Source organism: Pongo pygmaeus, chromosome 8 (genome assembly GCF_028885625.2).
Source record: "Pongo pygmaeus isolate AG05252 chromosome 8, NHGRI_mPonPyg2-v2.0_pri, whole genome shotgun sequence".
Taxonomy (NCBI): Eukaryota; Metazoa; Chordata; class Mammalia; order Primates; family Hominidae; genus Pongo; species Pongo pygmaeus.
The window spans coordinates 7,426,540-7,448,612 of record NC_072381.2 but is presented as its reverse complement, the minus strand read 5'-3'; the positions used below and the strand labels follow the sequence as shown (position 1 = coordinate 7,448,612).

The 22,073-nt window shown below is 45.1% G+C and overlaps 1 protein-coding gene across 8 annotated transcripts in view; it reads left to right on the top strand.

The window, feature by feature from the left end:
- Positions 1 to 22,073, top strand: part of SFMBT2 (Scm like with four mbt domains 2) — a 250,273-nt gene that overhangs the window by 30,429 nt on the left and 197,771 nt on the right. For 7 of the 8 annotated variants that reach the window (XR_008492091.2, XR_008492092.2, XM_054436982.2 and 4 more), the window contains exons 3-4: positions 12,940 to 13,034; positions 15,428 to 15,668. Coding sequence is in view for 6 of the 8 variants with exons in the window: in XM_054436982.2 (XP_054292957.1) it covers positions 12,940 to 13,034; positions 15,428 to 15,668 (336 nt within the window). In the remaining 2 variants the exon portion in view is untranslated. Of the gene's footprint in view, positions 1 to 9,497; positions 9,779 to 12,939; positions 13,035 to 15,427; positions 15,669 to 22,073 lie in introns of all 8 variants that reach the window. The other variant, XM_054436984.2, reaches the window with a different exon arrangement.

Sequence of the window (22,073 nt, the reverse complement as noted above, 5' to 3'; positions counted from 1 at the left end):
CCAGAAATCTGAAAAACAGAACAGCTCCCTCCTCTGACTCAAACACAGCCTTCTATTCAAATGTATGTATGTATGTATGTATGTATGTATGTATGTATGTATGTTTTAAGACAGGATCTCACCTGTTGCCCAGGCTGGAGTATGGTGGTGCAATCATGGCTCACTGCAGCCTTGACCTCTTGGGCCCAAGTGATCCTCCCACCTCAGCCTCCACAATAGCTGGGACTACAGGTGTGTCCCACTGTGCCTGCTGACTTTTAAATTTTTTGTGGAGATGGGGTCTCACTGTGTTGTCCAGGCTTGTCTTGAACTACTAGGCTCAAGTGATCCTCCTGCCTTGGCCTCCCAAAGTGCTGAGATTATAAGTGTGATTCACCACACCCAGCCTTGATTGGATTTTAATTATTTAACTAATGAAGTTATAAGTACATAAATGTATCTTTTTCTAAATACTTACACAATAAAGGGTTTATTTAAAAAGGATACCTTTAAAAAAAAAAAAGGGTTGCATTGTTTATACATACCAGCAAATTACTTAAGGACAGTTTAGTCCTCTGAATTGTAAACATTAGCTATGGTGAATTCCTGTAAAAAATGTTGCTCATTAAGTTAGCAGGTCACTTGACCATGGTCCAGAGAAGTCACAAAGTTTGTCTTCACATTGTGATGAGACTAGTCAATGACAGATTACAGGTTGCTCCATATCATTGAATTTATTAGATTAAGTTTATAAAATTATATCCTTATATGGAAGAAAACCTGGAAAACCCTCACATGAGGGAAGGCCTTACTGTGTTGAAGGGTGTTAGTATCTGTTTCCAAATCGGCTCATTTGTCCCTCTTTCAGATTTTTCTACACATAAACCAGATGTGAGAAGACTTCTCCTGCAAGTAGAGCTGGATCATTGTTCCTCCCTGGAAACATGGAAATTATTTTCTGAGAAGGCATAGTTGTATAGGTTGAAAGTTCATCCTAATTATTCTACTTTATTTAAGTACAGATTTACCTTTCTAAAAAGTCTTTCCTATGTTTGCTGAGTGAAGTTGTTTTTCAAATTTTGGAGTTCCTGAGCTTTCAGGGTATTTTTGTAGTATATCATCTGCACACATCCAATGTCGATTACTGAGTTATTTCTCGTGATATGTTTTCAAAACTGTTTAAACACCAACTGTGTATTGGCTTTTCATGTGCACACAGTTGCAGTGTATCTCTCCAACTTAAGTAGTTTCTGAAACTCATTAATGATAATCTGGTGTCAGGAAAATGATTTGTACCGACATTTCGTTAAGGGTGGTTCTATGGATGGCAAGTGTGAGAGCGAGAATCATTATATCCTTGGCTGGGGGAGTCCATGCAGAAAGCCCATGTATACTCATGTCGTGATTGGTTCCTTGCTCTTGCATCGGGGATGGCCTAAATCATACAGGATGTTCAGATCTTTAATGGAAATACTGTTTCTAAATGGCTCTAAATGATCTTAACATTTTTCAGATATTGGCTCAGATTTTTCTCCACCCCCATGTGGCTAATCTGTCCTTTTGCCTTGGGATTTCTGTATTTACTTTTGCGGTGAGGAGAGTTTTAGATGATGATACAGACTCTTTAAAGAGGATACGAATTTAAAGCAGAGTCTAAGACTTTGCAGAGGACAGTGGCTGGATTCACTTGAGAAACTCAAATCTAGTTTTGAGCATTTTGTTCTACAAGTAGCTTATTATTATTTTTTTACTAAAATCTAGTTTTGAGCATTCAAACTATTAAGTATGATTCTGTAAGTAGTTTATAACTATTTTTTCCAACCTGCTAACCCACAAAATATTTCCAGTCCTGGAATCACTTGGTGAGATATTTGGTTCTGGGACCAGCTGGGACAGGCTTGGGGCTGTGCAGTCTTAGTGCTGAAGGTCTTCTCCTGGGAAGCATTTTCAGGTGGGATTTACTCATCCCACGTACAGGAGGAGGCAAACCCAGTGTTCTTTAGCTGGTTCTGAATTGACTTGCGATGATAGGTGTATGAGTTCAGACTGTGTGGCAGGCACAGAATATGTTAAGTTCTTTGCATATGTTAATTCACCTAATCCTTCAACAGCCCACTGGCATAGCTGCTTTTATTGCCCCAATTTGACAGATGAGGACACTGGACAGCAAGGTGAAGTGACTTGAGCCCTGTGTTAGAAGCAAGATTTAATTTCAGTCATTGTGAGGCTGTGGAGTTGGTGCTCTGAAACCCTGGGGGGCACCTGCCCCTTCAAGTGCACAGATGAGTCATCAGGAAATCCCAACAGCCTCCTACCCACCCATTCATACACTCACACCCACACTCACACCCACCCATTCATACACTCACACCCACACTCACACCACCCCACAGCCACTCACACCCACACTCACACCCACCCCACAGCCACTCACACCCACACTCACACCCACCCCACAGCCACTCACACCCACACAGCCACACCCACACACCCACCCCACGGCCTACTCACACCCACACTCACACCACCCCACAGCCACTCACACCCACACTCACACCCACCCCACAGCCACTCACACCCACACTCACACCACCCCACAGCCACTCACACCCACACTCACACCACCCCACAGCCACTCACACCACCCCACAGCCACTCACACCCACACTCACACCACCCCACAGCCACTCACACCACCCCACAGCCACTCACACCCACACTCACACCACCCCACAGCCACTCACACCCACACTCACACCACCCCACAGCCACTCACACCCACACTCACACCACCCCACAGCCACTCACACCCACACTCACACCACCCCACAGCCACTCACACCCACACTCACACCACCCCACAGCCACTCACACCCACACTCACACCCACCCATTCACACACTCACACCCACACTCACACCACCCCACAGCCACTCACACCCACACTCACACCACCCCACAGCCACTCACACCCACACTCACACCACCCCACAGCCACTCACACCCACACTCACACCCACCCCACAGCCACTCACACCCACACTCACACCCACCCCACAGCCTACTCACACCCACACTCACACCACCCCACAGCCACTCACACCCACACTCACACCACCCCACAGCCACTCACACCCACACTCACACCACCCCACAGCCACTCACACCCACACTCACACCACCCCACAGCCACTCACACCCACACTCACACCCACCCATTCATGCACTCACACCCACACTCACACCCACCCATTCATACACTCACACCCACACTGACACCCACACTCACACCACCCCACAGCCACTCACACCCACACTCACACCCACACTCACACCACCCCACAGCCACTCACACCCACACTCACACCCACCCATTCATACACTCACACCCACACTCACACCACCCCACAGCCACTCACACCCACACTCACACCACCCCACAGCCACTCACACCCACACTCACACCACCCCACAGCCACTCACACCCACACTCACACCCACCCCACAGCCACTCACACCCACCCCACAGCCTACTCACACCCACACTCACACCACCCCACAGCCACTCACACCCACACTCACACCACCCCACAGCCACTCACACCCACACTCACACCACCCCACAGCCACTCACACCCACACTCACACCACCCCACAGCCACTCACACCCACACTCACACCCACACTCACACCACCCCACAGCCACTCACACCCACACTCACACCCACACTCACACCACCCCACAGCCACTCACACCCACACTCACACCACCCCACAGCCACTCACACCCACACAGCCACACCCACACTCACACCCACCCCACAGCCACTCACACCCACACTCACACCACCCCACAGCCACTCACACCCACACAGCCACACCCACATTCACACCCACCCCACAACCACTCACACCCACCCCACAGCCACTCACACCCACACTCACACCCACCCTACAGCCACACACACCCACACTCACACCCACCCTACAGCCACACACACTCACACTCACACCACCCCACAGCCACACACACCCACACTCACACCCATCCATCCACCCATCCATACACTCACACCCACAGTCACACCCACCCCACAGCCCCACACACCCACACTCATGCCCACCCCACAGCCACACCCACCCACACCCACCCACCCCACAGCCACACACCCACACACACCCACCCCACAGCCACACACACCCACACACACCCACCCCACAGCCACACACACCCATGCACACACCCGACCATCCACCCATCCACACATACAACCACACACACCCACACTCACACCCATCCATCCACCCATCCATACACTCACACCCACACTCACACCCACCCCACAGCCATACACACACACACACTCACACCCATCCATCTACCCATCCACACATACACCCCCCACACACACTCACACCCATCTATCCACCCACCCATCCACCCATCCTTACACTCACACCCACCCCACAGCCATACACGCACACCCACACTCACACCCATCCATCACCCATCCACACATACACCCACACACACCCACACTCACACCCATCCATCCACCCATCCATACACTCACACCCACAGTCACACCCATCATCCACCCATCCATACACTCACACACACACCCATCCACATACACATGCACACACACACTCACACCCATCCATCCACCCATCCACACACACACTCCCACCCATTCACATACACACCCACATTCACACCCACCCCCCCCACACACATAACCCCCCCCACACACAAAATTTTAGGGGTACAGACACAACTTAGATTCTTTGTTGTTCTTTCCTACTCTTTCCTCCCGTGCCACCTCCCCTATGTCCTGTGATACATTACTACAGGGGTTCCCAATCCCCCAGCCACAGATTGGTACTGGTCTGTGGGCTGTTAGGAACTGGGTTGCACCACAGGAGGTGAGTGTCAGGCAAGGGAGCTAAGTTTCATCTGTATTTACAGCTGCTCCCCATTGCTCACATTACTGCCTGAGCTTCACCTCCTGTCAGATCAGCAGCGGCACTAGATTCTCATAGGAGTGTGAACCCTATTGTGAACTGCATGCGCCAGGGATCTAGGATGCATGGTCCTCATGAGAATCTAATGCCTGATGATCTGTCACTATCTCCCATCACCCCCAGATGGGACTGTCTAGTTGCAGGAAAACAAGCCCAGGATTCCCACTGATTCTATATTATGGTGAGTTACAGAATTATTTCATTATATAGTACAATGTAATAATAATAGAAATAAAGTGCACAATAAATGTAATGCACTTGAATTGTTCCGAAACCATCCTCCCATCCCCCGTATCTGTGGAAAAATTGTCTTCTACAAAACTGGTGGCTAATTGTCTTCCACAAAACCAGTCCCTGATGCCAAAAAGGTTGGGGACCACTGTGTTACTGTCTCCCTAGCAAGTGACGACACTCAAGTGACTAAAGTTTTTCCTTGAGAAAATTATGGGATCGAAGAAAGGAAAATCAAACCTGCTTGGGTGTTTTCTCTTTTTTTTTTCTTTTTTTTTAGAGACGGAGTCTCGCTCTGTCTCCCAGGCTGGAGTGCAATGGTGTGATCTTGGCTCACTGCAACCTCCGACTCCCTGGTTCAAGTGATCCTCCTGCCTCAGCCTCCCAAGTAGCTGGGACTACAGGCACCCGCCACCATGCCCAGCTAATTTTTGTATTTTTAGTAGAGATGGGGTTTCACCATGTTGGCCAGGATGGTCTCATTCTCCTGATGTCGTGATTCACCTGCCTTGGCCTCCCAAACTGCTGGGATTACAGGCGTGAGCCACTGCTCTCGGCTGGGTGTTTTCTCTTATGTTTGTTTTTTTGCCACTGTCCACCCCGAGATGCTATGAGGCTATGATTCCTTGCAGTGATGCCCCCATGAAAGGAAGACTTCAGCTGGCCTCAGTCTCATTACCAGGCTTTTTTTTTTTTTTTTTTTTTTTTTTTGGTGGGAGGGCCTTTTGTTTTTGTTTTGTTTTTTTGAGACGCAGTCTTGCTCTGCACCAGGCTGCAGTGCAGTGGTGTGATCTCCGCTCACTGTAAGCTCCGCCTCCCGGGTTCACGCCATTCTCCTGCCTCAGCCTCCGGAGTAGCTGGGATTACAGGTGCCCGCCATCACGCCTGGCTAATTTTTTGTGTTTTTAGTAGAGATGGGGTTTCACCATGTCAGCCAGCATGGTCTTGATCTCCTGACCTCGTGATCCACCCGCCTCGGCCTCCCAAAGTGCCGGGACTACAGGGTGGTGGGGCCTTTTTCTAAGGAAAGCTCAAATCACAGTTGAGATCAATAACCGACACCCAAGTCCTGTAAATGAAATAGGCACAATATAAAATTACTCTTTCTCCCGGGAACACTGAATATGTGATTAGAATAAGCCCAGGGAGAGGAAATAGCTCAGGATCTGCAGCATCCCCAGCAGACACCATAGACAGCATCATCCCGGGGGACACCAAGAAGGAAGTGCGCTGAAATTCCAGTGCTGGGATTCCAGGCGTTGTCAGTTGCTGTGATAAAAGCAAGCAGAACAATATGCTGACACAGTGTTCAGTAGAGTCCTTGACATTCTTTTTATAGGCCTGTGACATGAAATTTCCTGATGAAGTCTACAGATAAAGCGGTGTTGCACATTTAGACAGGGTGAGCCTCAGTGGAGAGAATTATGCTGAAAATGTGAGCTTGATTCTTCTTCTTGGCATTTGGTATTAACTGGAGAACCACAGGCTCTTCTATTTGGGAAGGAAAGGAGTCAACATTTTTCTTAGAAAAATTCAGGCCTCACTCTTCATGCTGGGAACTGGTCCTGTGTGACTCAATGGTATTCCCTTTTTTCCTTAACCCTCCTTTGAATAGCTGCGGCTTCCCCTGGCTAGGTGATTTTTATGTGTGTGTGTGTGTGTGTGTGTGTGTGTGTGTGTGTGTGTTTCTCCTAGAGTAACTCTGGCTATTGGGTAGTTGGATGAGTCAGGAGGACCTTTGTGCCATGAGGACTGTCCCTGCCTGTGGGATGGCTCTGCAGTTGTGAGCTCAGATTCTAGGCAGGTGGCCCTGGTTCCTTTCTGAGTTGTTTGCACAGATGCTTTCAATGAATATACTCACAGTGGAACTATTTTCTAAATCTTATGATAGTATGAAATGACTATCAGTATTTACAAGAAGAAAGACTTAATGTCTTCTTTCTGTCTCTTTCCACATTAAGAAAAAAATCTAGCATCTAGGAAGGTGCTCAGTAAGCATTCACTCTGAATCTGCCAGTTCCCGGTTCCTTTATTGGTGTAGTGGGCACAGGCTTTAATATTCAGCCTTGTAAAGTCAGCCTTGTTTCAGATTGTAAAATTGTACAAACCCAAGATTTTATTCCTTAAACAAAGATGTATGGGCCGTTTGTTTATTCCATTTTTCACTCTCATGTCACACTCCAGCTTCTAGTAAGGTATAGTGAGGTATTCTTTTTATGTTTCTTATGAAATATTCTTGCCTCATAAATAGCTTTCTGTTTTCTAAAACTGGATCGCTGCTAATGAACACTGTGTTCTTTTAAATTGTGAAATTTTCTTCGTAGCTTTTCCTAGTCGGTTTTCGTGACATCATGGGGAAATACTTCCCACTGGGTCATTTACATGGAGGGAGATTGTCAGAATTTCCTTGATAAAATGTTTATGGGTTTAAGAGGTTTATGAATCAGCTATAAATATTTGCTCTGGGTTTATGAGACCTCGCCCCATAAACATTTTGTGTGTTTTTCTATTGCTCATTGAAATGTCTTTGGAGAATCAGCTCCTTGGAGCATGTAGGCCTGGGGCAGGGTTGTACGTGACCCATTTTAAAAGGCTGTATTGTGAATAACCCTAAATTTTGTGCTTGACTTTGTTATAACGCACAGTTCAAGTCATCAGTGCTGGGCATGAAGGTTTGAGTTTTTTTATTATTTATTTATTTATTTATTTTGAAAACTATGCTTTTTACTTTTTTTTTCCTTGAAATTTCCATCTATTTTTATTTATTTTTTTTTATTATACTTTAAGTTTTAGGGTACTTGTGCACAGTGTGCAGGTTAGTTACATACGTATACATGTGCCATGCTGGTGTGCTGCACCCATTAACTCTCCATTTAGCATTAGGTATATCTCCTAATGCTATCCCTTCCCCCTCCCCCCACCCCACAACAGTCCTCACAGTGTGATGTTCCCCCTTCCTGTGTCCATGTGTTCTCATTGTTCAATTCCCATCTATGAGTGAGAACATGCGGTGTTTGGTTTTTTGTCCTTGCGATAGTTTACTGAGAATGATGATTTCCAATTTCATCCATGTCCCTACAAAGGACACGAACTCATCATTTTTTATGGCTGCATAGTATTCCATGGTGTATATGTGCCATATTTTCTTAATCCAGTCTATCATTGTTGGACATTTGGGTTGGTTCCAAGTCTTTGCTATTGTGAAAAGTGCCGCAGTAAACATACGTGTGCATGTGTCTTTATAACAGCATGATTTATATACCTTTGGGTATATACCCAGTAATGTATTTTTTTAAATCCCATTCTGAGTCTGACTTTTGGTTACCTTTTTAAGTGTTTTCTTTAGACCAGCAGAGAGTGACAGAGCTTACTATTCTACTGATTCCTGCAGGGGAGACACAGTGGCACCCTCTGACCTCCCGGTTAACTTGACTGAATGAAACCGTGTGTGCTGAAGTCTGTAGAACCCTGTATATTGGTAAATGTAGTTGTAATGAATTAAAATTTGACGGAAGCGAAACTTTTGGAAAAATTCTAATAGCATAGATTAGAATTGTATGGAGAATAAAGAACCGTAACCAGCAGTCTCCGTGTCAAGGCTGAAAATTGGAGGCTCTGGTCTCCCCGATCTGAAGTGATGGAATTATCAAATCTTTGTGGGTAATGGGATGGGTTCACTAAAGCCTCTCATCCCAGGTGCTGGTGACTGCAGGTCGTTTCTGAGGTTCTGCCTCAATGTGCATGTTTCCTTTTTTTTGTTTTGTTTTGTTGAGATGGAGTGTCGCTCTGTGACCCAGGCTAGAGTGCAGTGGCACAATCTTGGCTCACTGCAGCCTCCACCTCCTGGGTTCAAGTGATTCTCCTGCCCCAGCCTCCTGAGTAGCTGAGATTATAGGTGTGTGCCACCACCCCTGGCTAATTGGTGTATTTTTAGTAGAGACGGGTTTCACCGTGTTCGCCAGGCTGGTCTTGAACTCTTGACCTCAAGTGATCCACCTTCCTTGCCCTCCCAAAATGCCGGGATTACAGGATGAACCACTGCGCCCAGCCTTGATTTGCATGTTTCTGATTTGCAGGAATGAGTCACCCAGGACAACTTGTCCCGTTTTTCAGCAGCTGTCATTCTCGGAGAATGACAGGCAGAACCTCGTGCCTCCTTCGGCCCAGGACTGAGTTTCATGCCGATGTCTTCTTCCCAGGTTCTCTTCTTCTTCCTCACACACAGGTTCTGGGAGCTCAGTCCACTCTTCTCCTCTCCGCAGGTGGCCACAGCTTCCTGTATCTTCCCTTTTCCTGCTTTTTTGGCCGTAGACTGTTTCAGGGTTCACCAACATGGAGAGACAGACTCATCACTTTGAAACCTCCCTAGGATTCTGCAGGAGACACGGGTGGTGGCAGTGGTGGTTTCTGGTGCATGATACAGGTGGGAGAAGGAGGGGAAAGTACTTCATAAGAGCTTCAGCTTTGGACTCCTGACCCTGACGCTGGACAACAGTGGCTCAGGGTGACTCCCTGTCCTTTCTGAGCTCTCAAGATTGACCCTGTGAGTATGCATCCATCGTGGTTCTTGGGAGGATTGTGAGGTGATACCTGTAAACCACTGTTTCAGTCTGTTTTGTGTTCCTGTAACAGAATACCTGAGTCTGCATAGTTTATAAAGAAAAGGTTTATTCAACTCCCGATTCTGGTGGCTGTGAAGTCTAAGACGGGCAGCTGCATCTGGTGAGGGCCTCAGGCTGTTTCCGCTCTTGGCAGAAAGAGGAAGGGGAGCAGGTGTGTGCAGAAAGATCACATGGAAAGAGGAAGCAAGAGAGTAACCAAGGAAGCCAGGGTCTTAACAACCCACTCTCGAGGGAACTCATCCATTCCTTCGAGAGCCAGAACTCACCGCTGAGGGAGGACATTAACCTATTCATGAGGGATCTGCCCCCACGACCCAGATACCCCTTGCTAGACCTCAGCTCCCAGCACTGCCACATTGGGAATCAGATTGCAACATGACTTTTGGTGGGGACAGATCACATTCAAATCATAGCAAGCCTTGTAGCAGAGAGGTGACACTCGAACACAGCAGAGCTCTTAGGATGTTCCCGGGAGGGTGGTGGCTGCTTTGTAGAGCTGGAAGTTACTGACACAGGCTAGGGCAGGCAGGGGGTTGCAGGAGGTTCTGGTTCAAGCTGAGGCCAGACAAGGTGGATGGAAAGAAGCTCTGGACTTTCTCTGCAGCAAGTTTGCTATCCTTCGATACTGCATCAGGATGTTGGGGCAGAGCAATAGTGCTGAGCTGACACCTCTGACTAGTGCATCGGAAAGCAAATTTGGTAAGAGGTGCCCAGTGCCGTTGGGAGGCAGAGGATTGTCAGCAGAGCCATCAGGTGCCACCCTGAAGTGTTTTCCAGGAGACGACTGCTTTCTCTCTAGTTCACTTCACTGTGTCTGTGAAACTCTAAACTTCTTGGTGTCATCCATTCTTCACTGGAGGCTGCAGGACCTGTTGACTTTTGTTTTCAGGAAGTGCATTTCTGTTTGAAGGGCTTCAGTCTCTGTGTGGGACCGAATGTTAGAGCACCACCAGGGAAAGGTTTTCTCTCCTGATGGCTTTTTCTTTTTCTTTTTTGGATGCTTGACTATAAGTCACTTCATTGAAGCGAAAGTTGAGGAGGCCATTCTAAGCAACTTGGGCTTAGAAGGCAAAATTTAAAATAGCCTTTCAATTCAGCTCTTCTGACTTTACAAAAATGATCCTCTTCCCTCAATTTCTGAGAGTACACAAAGTATTAAGAGAGACTTACTTTTCCTACTTATAATTTAAAAATTTTAAGAAGGTCGGGCGTGGTGGCTCATGCCTGTAATCCCAGCACTTTGGGAGGCTGAGGAGGGATGATCATCTGAGGTCGGGAATTCGAGACCAGTCTGCCCAACATGGCGAAACCCCATCTCTACTAAAATTAGCCGGGCGTGGTGGTGCAAGTCTGTAATCCCAGCTACTCGGGAGGCTGAGGCAGGAGAATCACTTGAACCTGGGGGGTGGAGGTTGCAGTGAGCCGAGATCACGCCACTGCACTCCAGCCTGGATGACAGAGCAAGACTCCATCTCAAAAAAATAAATAAATAAAAATAAATAAATAATAAAAAATAAAAAAAAATTAAAAATTTCAAGTAGACAAAAAGTAGTGATAGTCTCCAAAAGAAGGCATTCTTATTTGGCCCCATGACCCCTGGCCCATCTGATAGGATCGGATATCAGTTCTGCACCAGCCACAAGATGGAAAGCAGTATTTACTCTTGGCCAGTGACACAGGCTCTTGTTTCTAGAAGATAAATGGGTTGAACATCAGCATCCATTGGACATTATTGCAGGAAGATAATCTAAACTTTTGAAACTCTTGTGTGCATTTTGGACAGCTCTTTCTGTTGTATGTTCTTATCATGGCCTTGCCAATTGGTTCAAATAATGTTTACAGCTTATTATTTCCATTTAAAATGATGCCATCACATTTATGCCATGTATATGTTAAAATGCATTATTTGATGATTTTTGACTATACAAGTTTTATCTTATATGTAGCCTTAAATGTTTGGGGAATTGCTTGATTTCCTTCAAGCCTGGGAGTGTGGATTTGTGAAATTCAGATAGTTATGATTTTGGCCGGGCATGGTGGCTCATGTCTGTAATCCCAGCACTTTGGGAGGCCGAGGCAGGTGGATCACCTGAGGTCAGGAGTTTGACACCAGCCTGGCCAACATGTAGTGAAACCCTGTGTCTACTAAAAAATACAAAAATTAGTTGGGCGTGGTGGTGCATGCCTTTAGTCCCAGCTACTTAGGAAGCTGAGGCAGGAGAATTGCTTGAACCCAGGAGGTGGAGGTTGTAGTGAGCCGAGATTGCACCACTGCACTCCAGCCTGGGTGACAGAGCAAGACTCTGTCTCTCAAAAAAACAAAACAAAACACAAAACAAAAAACAAAACCCACAAATAGTTACGATTTTAAGAGCCATGTTGTGCATTTGATTGTATTTCTGTTTATTCCTTGTGATTGGAGAAACACACACTCTGTTGGTTTCTGCCAGAGTGTCAGGCCCCAACAGCTCTGTCCCGGCAGTAGGTAGGATTTGGGAGCCCTGGACTGGCCAGGCATCGGGAGTGTCGGGCAGCTGGTTGGTTTGTGTTGTTGACTGGCTGGGTGGCCCCACACACTCGAGCAATTCTTTTGGGCCTCATTTTCTCTTTTTCCCCTTAAAATGATGCCAGAGTCAGTGCTTTATCTTTATAACAAGTAGTGCTGTTCTCCATATACATCACAGCCTACATCACAGCCCTTACTCAGCGCACTATGGGTTCCTTCGCCTTGTCCTCCAACCTCCCTGCAGGCTGGGATGTCTACTGCAGCTAATTTCAAACTAATACACGAACATGTAGCAAATATGTGTTGGAACACGTCTCATGTTATTTACCCCAGAGAACCCAGTGTTACTCTTGATTTCATCAGTGCAGTCAAAGTGGAATGTCCCGTGTTTTCCTTTCTTTAGTCAACACCTCTAAAATCAGCAGACTGAAGCTTTGCAAAAAATTCAGCAATATCCTTCTAAACTGTGGAAATAGCTTGTGTCTTGCATGAAGGATTTTCTGGTCTCAGTTGCAGGCCAGCACCTTTCTGTCCTCCACTCCAGTATTGATATTCTGTTCTTTTGTTTTTCAACAGAAGAAGGCTCAAGCTTGGAGGAAACTGGCTTTAACTGGGGAGAATATTTGGAAGAGACAGGAGCAAGTGCCGCTCCCCACACATCATTCAAACACGTATGTAAAGCAGCTTGTGTCTTCTTCTCTGTGTCTAGAAAGTGGGAAGGGAAGGAATCTGTAGGGAGAAGCCAGAGAACCCAATGGAAGAAGGGCAGTGGAAAGAGGGAAATTCGTGGCCAGGCATGATGGCTCATACCTGTAATCCAAGCACTTTGGGAGGCTGAGGCTGAGACTGGCAAATCACTTGAGTTGAGGAGTTCGAGACCAGCCTGAGCAACATGGCAAAATCCCATCCCTACAAAAAATATAAAAATTAGCTGGGTGTGGTGGTGCACGCCTGTAGTCCCAGCTACTTGGGGGGCTGAGGTGGAAGGGTCACTTGAGCCCAGGAGGTGGAGACTGCAGTGAGCCAAGATTGCACCACTGCACTTCAGCGTGGGTGACAGAGTCAGACCCTGTTTCAAACAAAAAGGCAAGAGGGAAATTCAGCCAAGATTTCTTAGGAAGAAGGAGGAGATCTGGAATGTAGCTTGGTTTCCCTGGATAGCTGCAGGGAATATACACCACAGGTAAGGTCAGCTTGAGTAAGTAAAGAGCTGGAAAACTAAACCAGTAGGTGTAATGTATTCTTAGCAGGTGTAATGGCTAAATGTTTTCAGCCTCAATTAATATTTTGATTTTGAAAAAGCTCATAAAAGATTTCCAGCCATTTATTGGCAGATGAGTCAGATTAGAAGAACTAACCATAAATATGATGAAAACATTTGGATCCAACCAAAAAAACCATTCTCATTAATAATATTTCTTTGGATGATGCAAATAGCATGTCCAGCACTGGGCAAGTCCCAGAAAATTAAAAAAAGTCAGTTTTTATCAGGTTTTTGCTTTGGTGTAAGATACTGGTAATATATAATATCATTAGCAGGGAAAAGACTAACTCACCTGGGTCCTAAGAAGTTGGGTCCTGGAAATTTAGTCTTTAATTTTTGTTTTAATAGAAATAGAAATGGAGATTTAACTCTGAGAAACATTTTTCACTTTGTCCATGCAGGGCAAAGATTCAGCCTGAGTTTCATTAATAAATCGGGGCACTTTCTTAACCTGTTCTTCCTTTTGGCTCCTTGGCTGAATGAGGAAGACAGAACTTTGATTCCTTATTTTTATTTATTTATTTTCTGTTAGCCAAGTCTTGCCATGTTGCCTGGGTTGGCCTCGAGCTCCGGGCTCAAGCTATCCTCCTACTTCAGCCTCTCGAGTAGCTGAGATTGCAGGCATGCACCACCATGCCTGATTTGATTCCTTATTTTAATACAACATTTTATTCTTTTTAGAGGTGAAGTGTTCTTTCTAAAAGGAATTTAAGATTTTTATTAAATTTCTGTGACCCTGAAAAGGTAGATCATGTTTCCATTTCTCTTTATACTCATCATGCTATATTTACTAGTTTATTATGAATGTGATTGTGGCTGGTTAGTAAAACCAAGAGCTAAATATTAAAACATAGCAAAGCTTTCAAGCATATGATGTGGTTATGGTCCTGCAAAAGCCATTGTAACATTTACATCTGAAGATGCTGAGATGATTTGGCAGTTGCCTTAGGCAGTTTAGGAAAGAGACATTGATCACAATTTTTCCTTCCTTTCTGTACTGAGAAGTTACCAATTTCTCTCTGTATGGAGTCACTCCCATTTTCTTTGATTCAGTCAATCCTCCCACCTCCCTTTTAATCACAATATAGTGTCCTGGGGGCCAGAGCTGGAGGCTGTCCTTCAGGATGCAGAAGTCCCCAGGTCTGTATGCCAGGTTTAAAGGAAAAGTAGCCTCAGACCCATGCAAGTGTGATTGATAAATCTGTCATCTCCTTTAAGCAGTGGCCACTTGTGGACAGCTGATACGTCAGCTTTGCGATGTTAAGACCCACCAGGCTGGAAAGCTTTTTCTGGGGGTGAGGGCTGGTAGATATCAATAGACTATAACCCTTAGTTAAAAAACAAATCCATTTTCTAGGGCTTTGTTGTTCATGGACTAGCCACTATCATGTGGTCCTTGTGAGTCCTTGAAAAGCGTGTAGTCCACATTGAGATGTGCTGTGAGTGTAGAATACACACGAGGTTTTAGAGACTTTATTCAAAAAGAAGAAAGTTGATCATTTCATTAATGTTTTTTATACTGATTACATGTTGAGGTGATTATGTTTTGGATATATTGGGTTAAAATATATTGTTAGAATTAAATTTATTCTCTTTTGTTCTTAACGTGGCTGGCTGCAAATGTAAAGTGTAGCATTACATTTGTGGCTTCCATAGTATATTACTTAGATAAATACATGCCTGTTTTAGAGCAACAGGAATATTGTTTGTAAGTGCCATATTTTTTAGTGGTTTTTGTCATCTTCTGGATGTATTGTGTCTAGTGTAGTAATGAGTTTTCTCTATTTCTGTTTCCTTAAGGTTGAAATCAGCATTCAGAGCAACTTCCAGCCAGGAATGAAATTGGAAGTGGCTAACAAGAACAACCCGGACACGTACTGGGTGGCCACGATCATTACCACGTGCGGGCAGCTGCTGCTTCTGCGCTACTGCGGTTACGGGGAGGACCGCAGGGCCGACTTCTGGTGTGACGTAGTCATAGCGGATTTGCACCCTGTGGGGTGGTGCACACAAAACAACAAGGTGTTGATGCCGCCGGACGGTAAGCCCCTGTTTCAACGGCTTCGATTTACAGGCCGCCATCCTTCATGACGCCTGTAGTTTTGCAAGGAGCAGAGAGAACCTTGCGTAGAATCCCTAATGGTCTTAGTGCAAAGGTCTCACAGTTCTTTCAGAGTGGTTTCTCAGGTTTCCTTAGCTGGAGGGAGATCGGTACATTTTCAGATGTCAGAGCTGGTGCTGACAATGGAGCCAAACTTGGCTTTTCGGAACTGAAAGTATGCCTAATCCTTAAATTACTTTTGGAAGGCTGAAAGGACATCAGAAATTGAGGTCTTGTGTTTGGTGATTGGCCATGTTGCTTTTCTTCTGCTTTAGCAAGTCGACATTTTGAACAGTAACAGAGCATCTTAAGCAGGCTTCTCTAATAACTTTTCATCTGTCTTGTTGGGAGGCTGTCAGGGTGTCAAGCTTTTAGAAAACCATACAGCACATATACCCTAAAACTTAAAGTATAATTAAAAAAAAAAGAAAGAAAAAACCATACAGATGAGAGAAATGACATTGGTGTCAAGGGAGTGATCAAAGCCCATATAGATATGATCAATTTAGTTGCTACAAAGCCACTTTTCTCTCCGGGGGCAGCTTTACCCCCCAGGGGACACCTGGCAATGTCTGGAGGCATTTTTGGTTGGGGCCATGGGAATTGCTACTGCCATTTAGTGGGCGGAGGCCAGCAATGATGCTAAACCCCTGCAATGCACAGGACAGCCCCATAACCAATAATTACCAGGCTCAGCCTGCCAGCAGTGCTGAGGGGGTGAGAGCCTGCTGGCAAAGAATGGGCTGGACATGATAAATGCATTGAAGGAATTCATCTGATCCCCTAAGTGAGAAAACTGAGGGCAGCCAAATACGTGAATCTCGACACCCCACTCTCTATGTTTTATTGTATGATAATGGCAGCAGCGATACTTGCAGGCTCTTGATGCCGCCTTGCAAATGTGTGTGGTGTCCTCTTCGTAGCTAGCTGCCTATTTTCATCTTGAAGTGACGTGTAAACTTGGAGAGGTGAAATCCCCAGGTTCATTCTGTCTGTGGTATTAGCAGTTGCCTTACTTAGCCTTTCACAGTACCGGAGCTCTATCTTTTTTTTTTTTTTTTGGTTATGATATATTGTTTTTCTGATTATTTGGAATAGCCTGTGGTTTTTTAACTACTTTTTGTTAGGTGTAATTGATAGCCTGCTAAGAAGGGGGTCATAAAATGGCTGGAGTTAAGAGTTGCATTTATGTGACATTTGTCAGGATCGAACCCATTGCCATGGCGTTAGCTGACATTTTGACCCTTTATTGTCTCCAAAGAAAGAGAAAAAGGGTCTTCTTTCTTTCTTTCCTGCATTGGGTCTTTGCACCCGCTCTTTCCTATGCTGAGAACCTCCTTCCTTTCCGGGTCCTGCTCCTCCTCCAGCTGTCAGCATAGCTCCCTCTTCCACCTGCATCAAGGTTGACACTGTCTGTGTTCATAGGCCAGGTCACGCCCTATCTGCACCACGTGGCTGCCTGCACCTTCAGTGTTCATCACGGTTGCGGTTGTACTGTCTTTTCTTTTTTAGGATCTAATTTACATGCCATAAAATTCACCACTTTAAAGTGTACAGTTCAGTGATTTTTTAGTATATTCACAAGGTTGTGCAACCATTATTACTATCTAATTACAGAACTTTTTTTTTATCACCTCCAAAGTCACTCCCCATTCTCTCCCTCCCCAGAAAACCCTTGGCAAACACTAATGCACTTTCTGTTTCTGTAGATTTTCCTATTCTGGGCATTTTACATGCATGGAATCCTATGCTGTGTGGCCTTTTGTGTTTGGCTTATTCTTTTAAGCATAGTGTCCTCAGGGCTCATCCCCATGGTAGCTTGTGTCAGAATTTCTTTCCTTTTTAAGGCTGAATCATATTCTCTGGCATGGATTGATCATATTTTGTTCTCCCTTCATCAGTGGGTGGACATTTAGATGCAGCTGTACTTCCACTTGGGTGGTTCTTTGAACGGAGTACACTTTATCCCCCCAGACAGTAAGCTGTGTGGTGTGAACCCACTCATCTGTGTACACCAGCTCTAGCACGTGCTGCCTGTGCTTGAGGAATTCTCAGTAAAGGTTCACTGAGTAATTGAGTGATGTACTGAAGAAGGTGAAAGTGGTGCTTACATGGTAGTCTGAAATAGCAAGGAAAAGAATAGTCGTTGTTACGAAGGGAGGAAGCACATGCGCTCTCCTTCACCTTTCCTCCTTGAGCTGCCAGTATTGCTGTGTGCACCTTCTCTCTGGACGTGCGAGCCTGGATTTCCAGCCTCTCTGTTCAGGTGAGTGCTGGAGAATGGCTGTTATTAAGTCAGGTTTTATTTTTAGTTCCCACTCCAGCTCTGCATAAGCACATCGTAGGGTCAGGAGGCATACTATACCTGGGAGGCACAGTGCACGCTCATGCTTTTGGTAATATCTGATTCACTCAGCCCCAGACCCAGCCTAAACGGGTCCTGAGTGATCTGCCTTTGAATTAAAACTTCCACTGAGGCGAGAAGCTGTAGTGTAACGTTTGATTAATTTACCTATGATTTCTGATCCGTTGTGAAATAAATCAGCCTTGATGGATGAATTGTACTGATGGAATATTGAGGAAATATCAGGTCTAGTTAGAGATTTAGAGACCTTCCCCCTATCCACAACTCTGCACGCAGGTGCCACACATTTATGCCCCTGCATACTCAGGGGAGGTGCGTTCATGCCGGGGGGCATGTACACGCTTGGGGGCACCAAGAGAAGGGCACACAGAGGGGGCACATAGAGTGGGTGGGAGCCTCAGGCCCCATCCTTGTTGCCGATGGTTTTACCATCACATTCATGACTCATTCTTCAAGTTTAACACTTGAGTCTTGAAAGGCCCTTGGAAAGGATGTAAGATGGTTTCACTTTGTAATAGCTTCTCTAGTGAATAGTTTTAGAGACAAGTTCTGGGGTCTTGAATCTGAATACTCAAAGAGCTAATGGGTTCATTTGGTAAAAATGTATGTTGTTGCTTGAGAAAGACGGCAGAATTTATTAATCAATTCTTCTCCCTCAGAAGACAAATGCGGCAGCAGTCACACTCTCAGAAACACCATCAAATTTGTATCCTACTGACTTTGCCACAGTCACACTTAAAATGACAAGTTCAAAAAGAAAAATGAGAAAACTCTAGAAAAAGGGAAACCATAAATGTGATGGAAATATTTAAAGTCTTTTCAATTGTTAACAGCTTATGCTAATTTGAGGAATTCTTCAGTGATATTTTTTAAATAACTCAAAAACATTTAGTAGGTAATCAATACGACTTGGAAATCTTTAATATGGAGAGCAGAGTCAGGAAATAGCAGGTTCATGGGGCAAGAAGTTTTATTGACCGCTGTAGGACAGAAAAATTATTGCTTTGTAGCCAGAGACGGCAGTTGTTCCGGAGGGAATAGTTGAATCTATTTTTTGAACAAGGACTCTTGTTCGTGTGGTTTTTTTTCTGTCTTAGAGACCTGATATCATTGTAAATTCTGCAACCGTACCTGGTCGATCTTTGCTGTGGTTAAACTTGAAAGACACTGCAGAATATGAACAGGAGTTATAGCGATCCAGGGTGTATGATGTTTCTGTTTGGGAGCCTTCTTGGTGAGAGGGAGATTTTCTTACTGATTCCAGGAGTCACAGTGGTATAAAGGGAGGGGCCTGTGGTTGCAGCCCAAGATCTGAGTTCTTATCTTGCCTTTGCCATTAACTTAGCTCCATGGGTGAGTCCCGTTCTTGGGGTTCTCATCTTTGCATGAGGGGTGTATTAGTCTGTTCTCACACTGCTAATAAAGACATACCTGAGACTGGTAATTTATAAAGAAAAAGAGGTTTAGGCAGGGTGCCGTGGCTCATGCCTGTAATCCCAGCACTTTGGGAGGCCGAGGCGGGCAGATCACAAGGTCAGGCCTTTGAGACAAGCCTGGCCAACATGGTGAAACTCCGTCTCTACTAAAAATACAAAATTAGCTGGGCATGGTGGTGCGTGCCTGTAATCCCAGCTACTCGGCAGGCTGAGGCAGGAGAATCGTTTGAACCCGGGAGGCAAAGGTTGCAGTGAGCCGAGATCGCACCACTGCACTCCAGCCTGGGCAACAGAGCGAGACTCCGTCTGAAAAAAAAAAAGAAGAGCTTTAATGGAGTCACAGTTCCACATGGCTGGGGAGGCCTCACAGTCATGGTAGAAGGCAAATTAGAAATGAGGAGCAAAGGCACATCTTACATGGTGGCAGGCAAGACAGCGTGTACAGGGGAACTTCCCTTTATAAAACCATCAGATCTTGTGAGACTTACTCACTATCATGAGAGTAGCATGGGAAAAACCCATTCCCATGATTCTGTTACCACCCACTGGGTCCCTCCCACAACATGTGGGGAATTATGGGAGCTACAAATCAAGATGAGATTTGGGTGGGGACACTGCCAAACCATATCAAGGGGGTTGTGGTATAGAATCTCTAAAGAGCTTTCTAGTCTGAAATGTCTAGGTTTGTGACCCTCGTGAAGGAAGAAAGGAAGGAGGGTTTGGGTGCTAGTTTTCCTATATAATGCACGAGGAATGCAGTTTAGTTTGGAGTTAAGATCCGTGGACGTCTAGCCTAGGAATCTGTCCAAAGCACAGACGTCAAGTTCCTGAATTACTGTTGGAGGTGATGACAGTTTAACAGATTGGGAGACACTGTCATTAGGTCAGCAAGTTACGGTGTGTGCCTGGGTAGAATTTTCCCCCATAAAGAATTGTAGACCCCAGTTCCCCATTGGAACCAGAGAACTGAGAATTTTTAGCCCTTAGCTGAGTAATCAACAGAAGCTGAGTCAAGTCAGTCGGTTGTGGATAACAGCCTGGGATTGTTTGGGAATTTTGCCCTTGTTTCATGCGAGAAGGGAGAGAATGCCTTTCCTTGTCAGATGGAGGTTGCAGAGCTCCAGATCTTCGAGGACACTTTGGGATTGTCCAAAGTAGTTTTCTAGTAACTGGAGTCACTGCATTGAAAGAAAGTGGTTTTATTATCTTAGATGATAGTTTTACAGAGCACATAGGACCCTGTGCAGTCCCATGTTTTCTCGCATTGCTCTTTTAAATTAATGTAAGCTGTGAACTAATGCAAGCCATCATTAGTCTGTGAAATGGTACAAGGAAGGAGAAACAGCATGGCGGCAGCTCCAGGAGATGTCATCACCAGGGGATTCCCATCAGCAGGCAGAGCTCCATTAATAAAGACGCATTTAGAGACCTGGGCTCCCTGGCCAATTGGCCATTCAGAGAGCAGTGTTCCTGCTTGTGAGCTAATCGGGGCTAATCTTTCATATTAAAAGTATTAAGGAACATATGACATTAAAGCGTCACCCAGTGCTGCGGAGGATTATGGCTCTTATTAGTGGAGCAAAATGTAAAACGTTTTGGTTTAGTAAATCCATAAGGCTTGATTTATTCATAATCACACGCAATGCTTGCAAAGGGCAGCTGCCAAATAATTATTGTTTATGGTGAGAATGTATGGAAATCATTTAATCCAGTGACGGCTTCATTGTTATTTATTGAAAAGCAGTGACATTACCTCTTAATGTCTGGGGCTGAGGAGCTTTGGAGATTTAGTTGGTGCCTGCCGAGCCCCCAAAAAGATGCTCGTGGAAGATTGCAGGTAAGCATGTGTGATGATGCGGCTCCAAATAACACCTCTTGGCTTGTAAATGGAGACGTATTTATGAGTGCTTTCTACTGTTGCCATAAAAGTGTTGGAATTATAGTGCCTTAGGAGTCATGCTGCTAATTTTTATTTTCCCCGTTATTAAAATTTCTGTCATTTGAATTGCGTACTCTGCAGTCTTGGCAGAATTACTCAATTTACCATTCAAAGTTAAATGAAAATTAGTGGAGTTAGTTAATATACAACTCATTTGAATAAAGGAATGTTTATTCATGAAGTGTGAGGAGAAAGTGTGAAGATGGCCTTATGTTTATGTGGGCAGCTTCTGCCAAGTTTTAAAGCCTGGTTTTAGGACTGTTTTTGGGAATTGCCATTTTTACTGTAGTTGATTGTAGAGGACAAGATGCTGGCAGGTGGCACATGGGACAGAAAAGTGACTAGACAAGCAGGACTTACCCAGCTGTGACATGGCTCAGCTGTGGACTCTGAGAAGTAGAATTAGGTTGTGTTTTTATGAGACTGGCCCTTTTTAAAGTTTATATTTTATAATGTAAATAACATTTCGGTAACATTAAGGTAACTTAAACAATCACATTATTTTCTTTGGTTATCTGACATTGTAACTGGAGTTCCATTTGTTTATCAATAAGAAAATTTAGTATATATGCTAAAAACTCATAATGAATCCTAACAGGGCACCC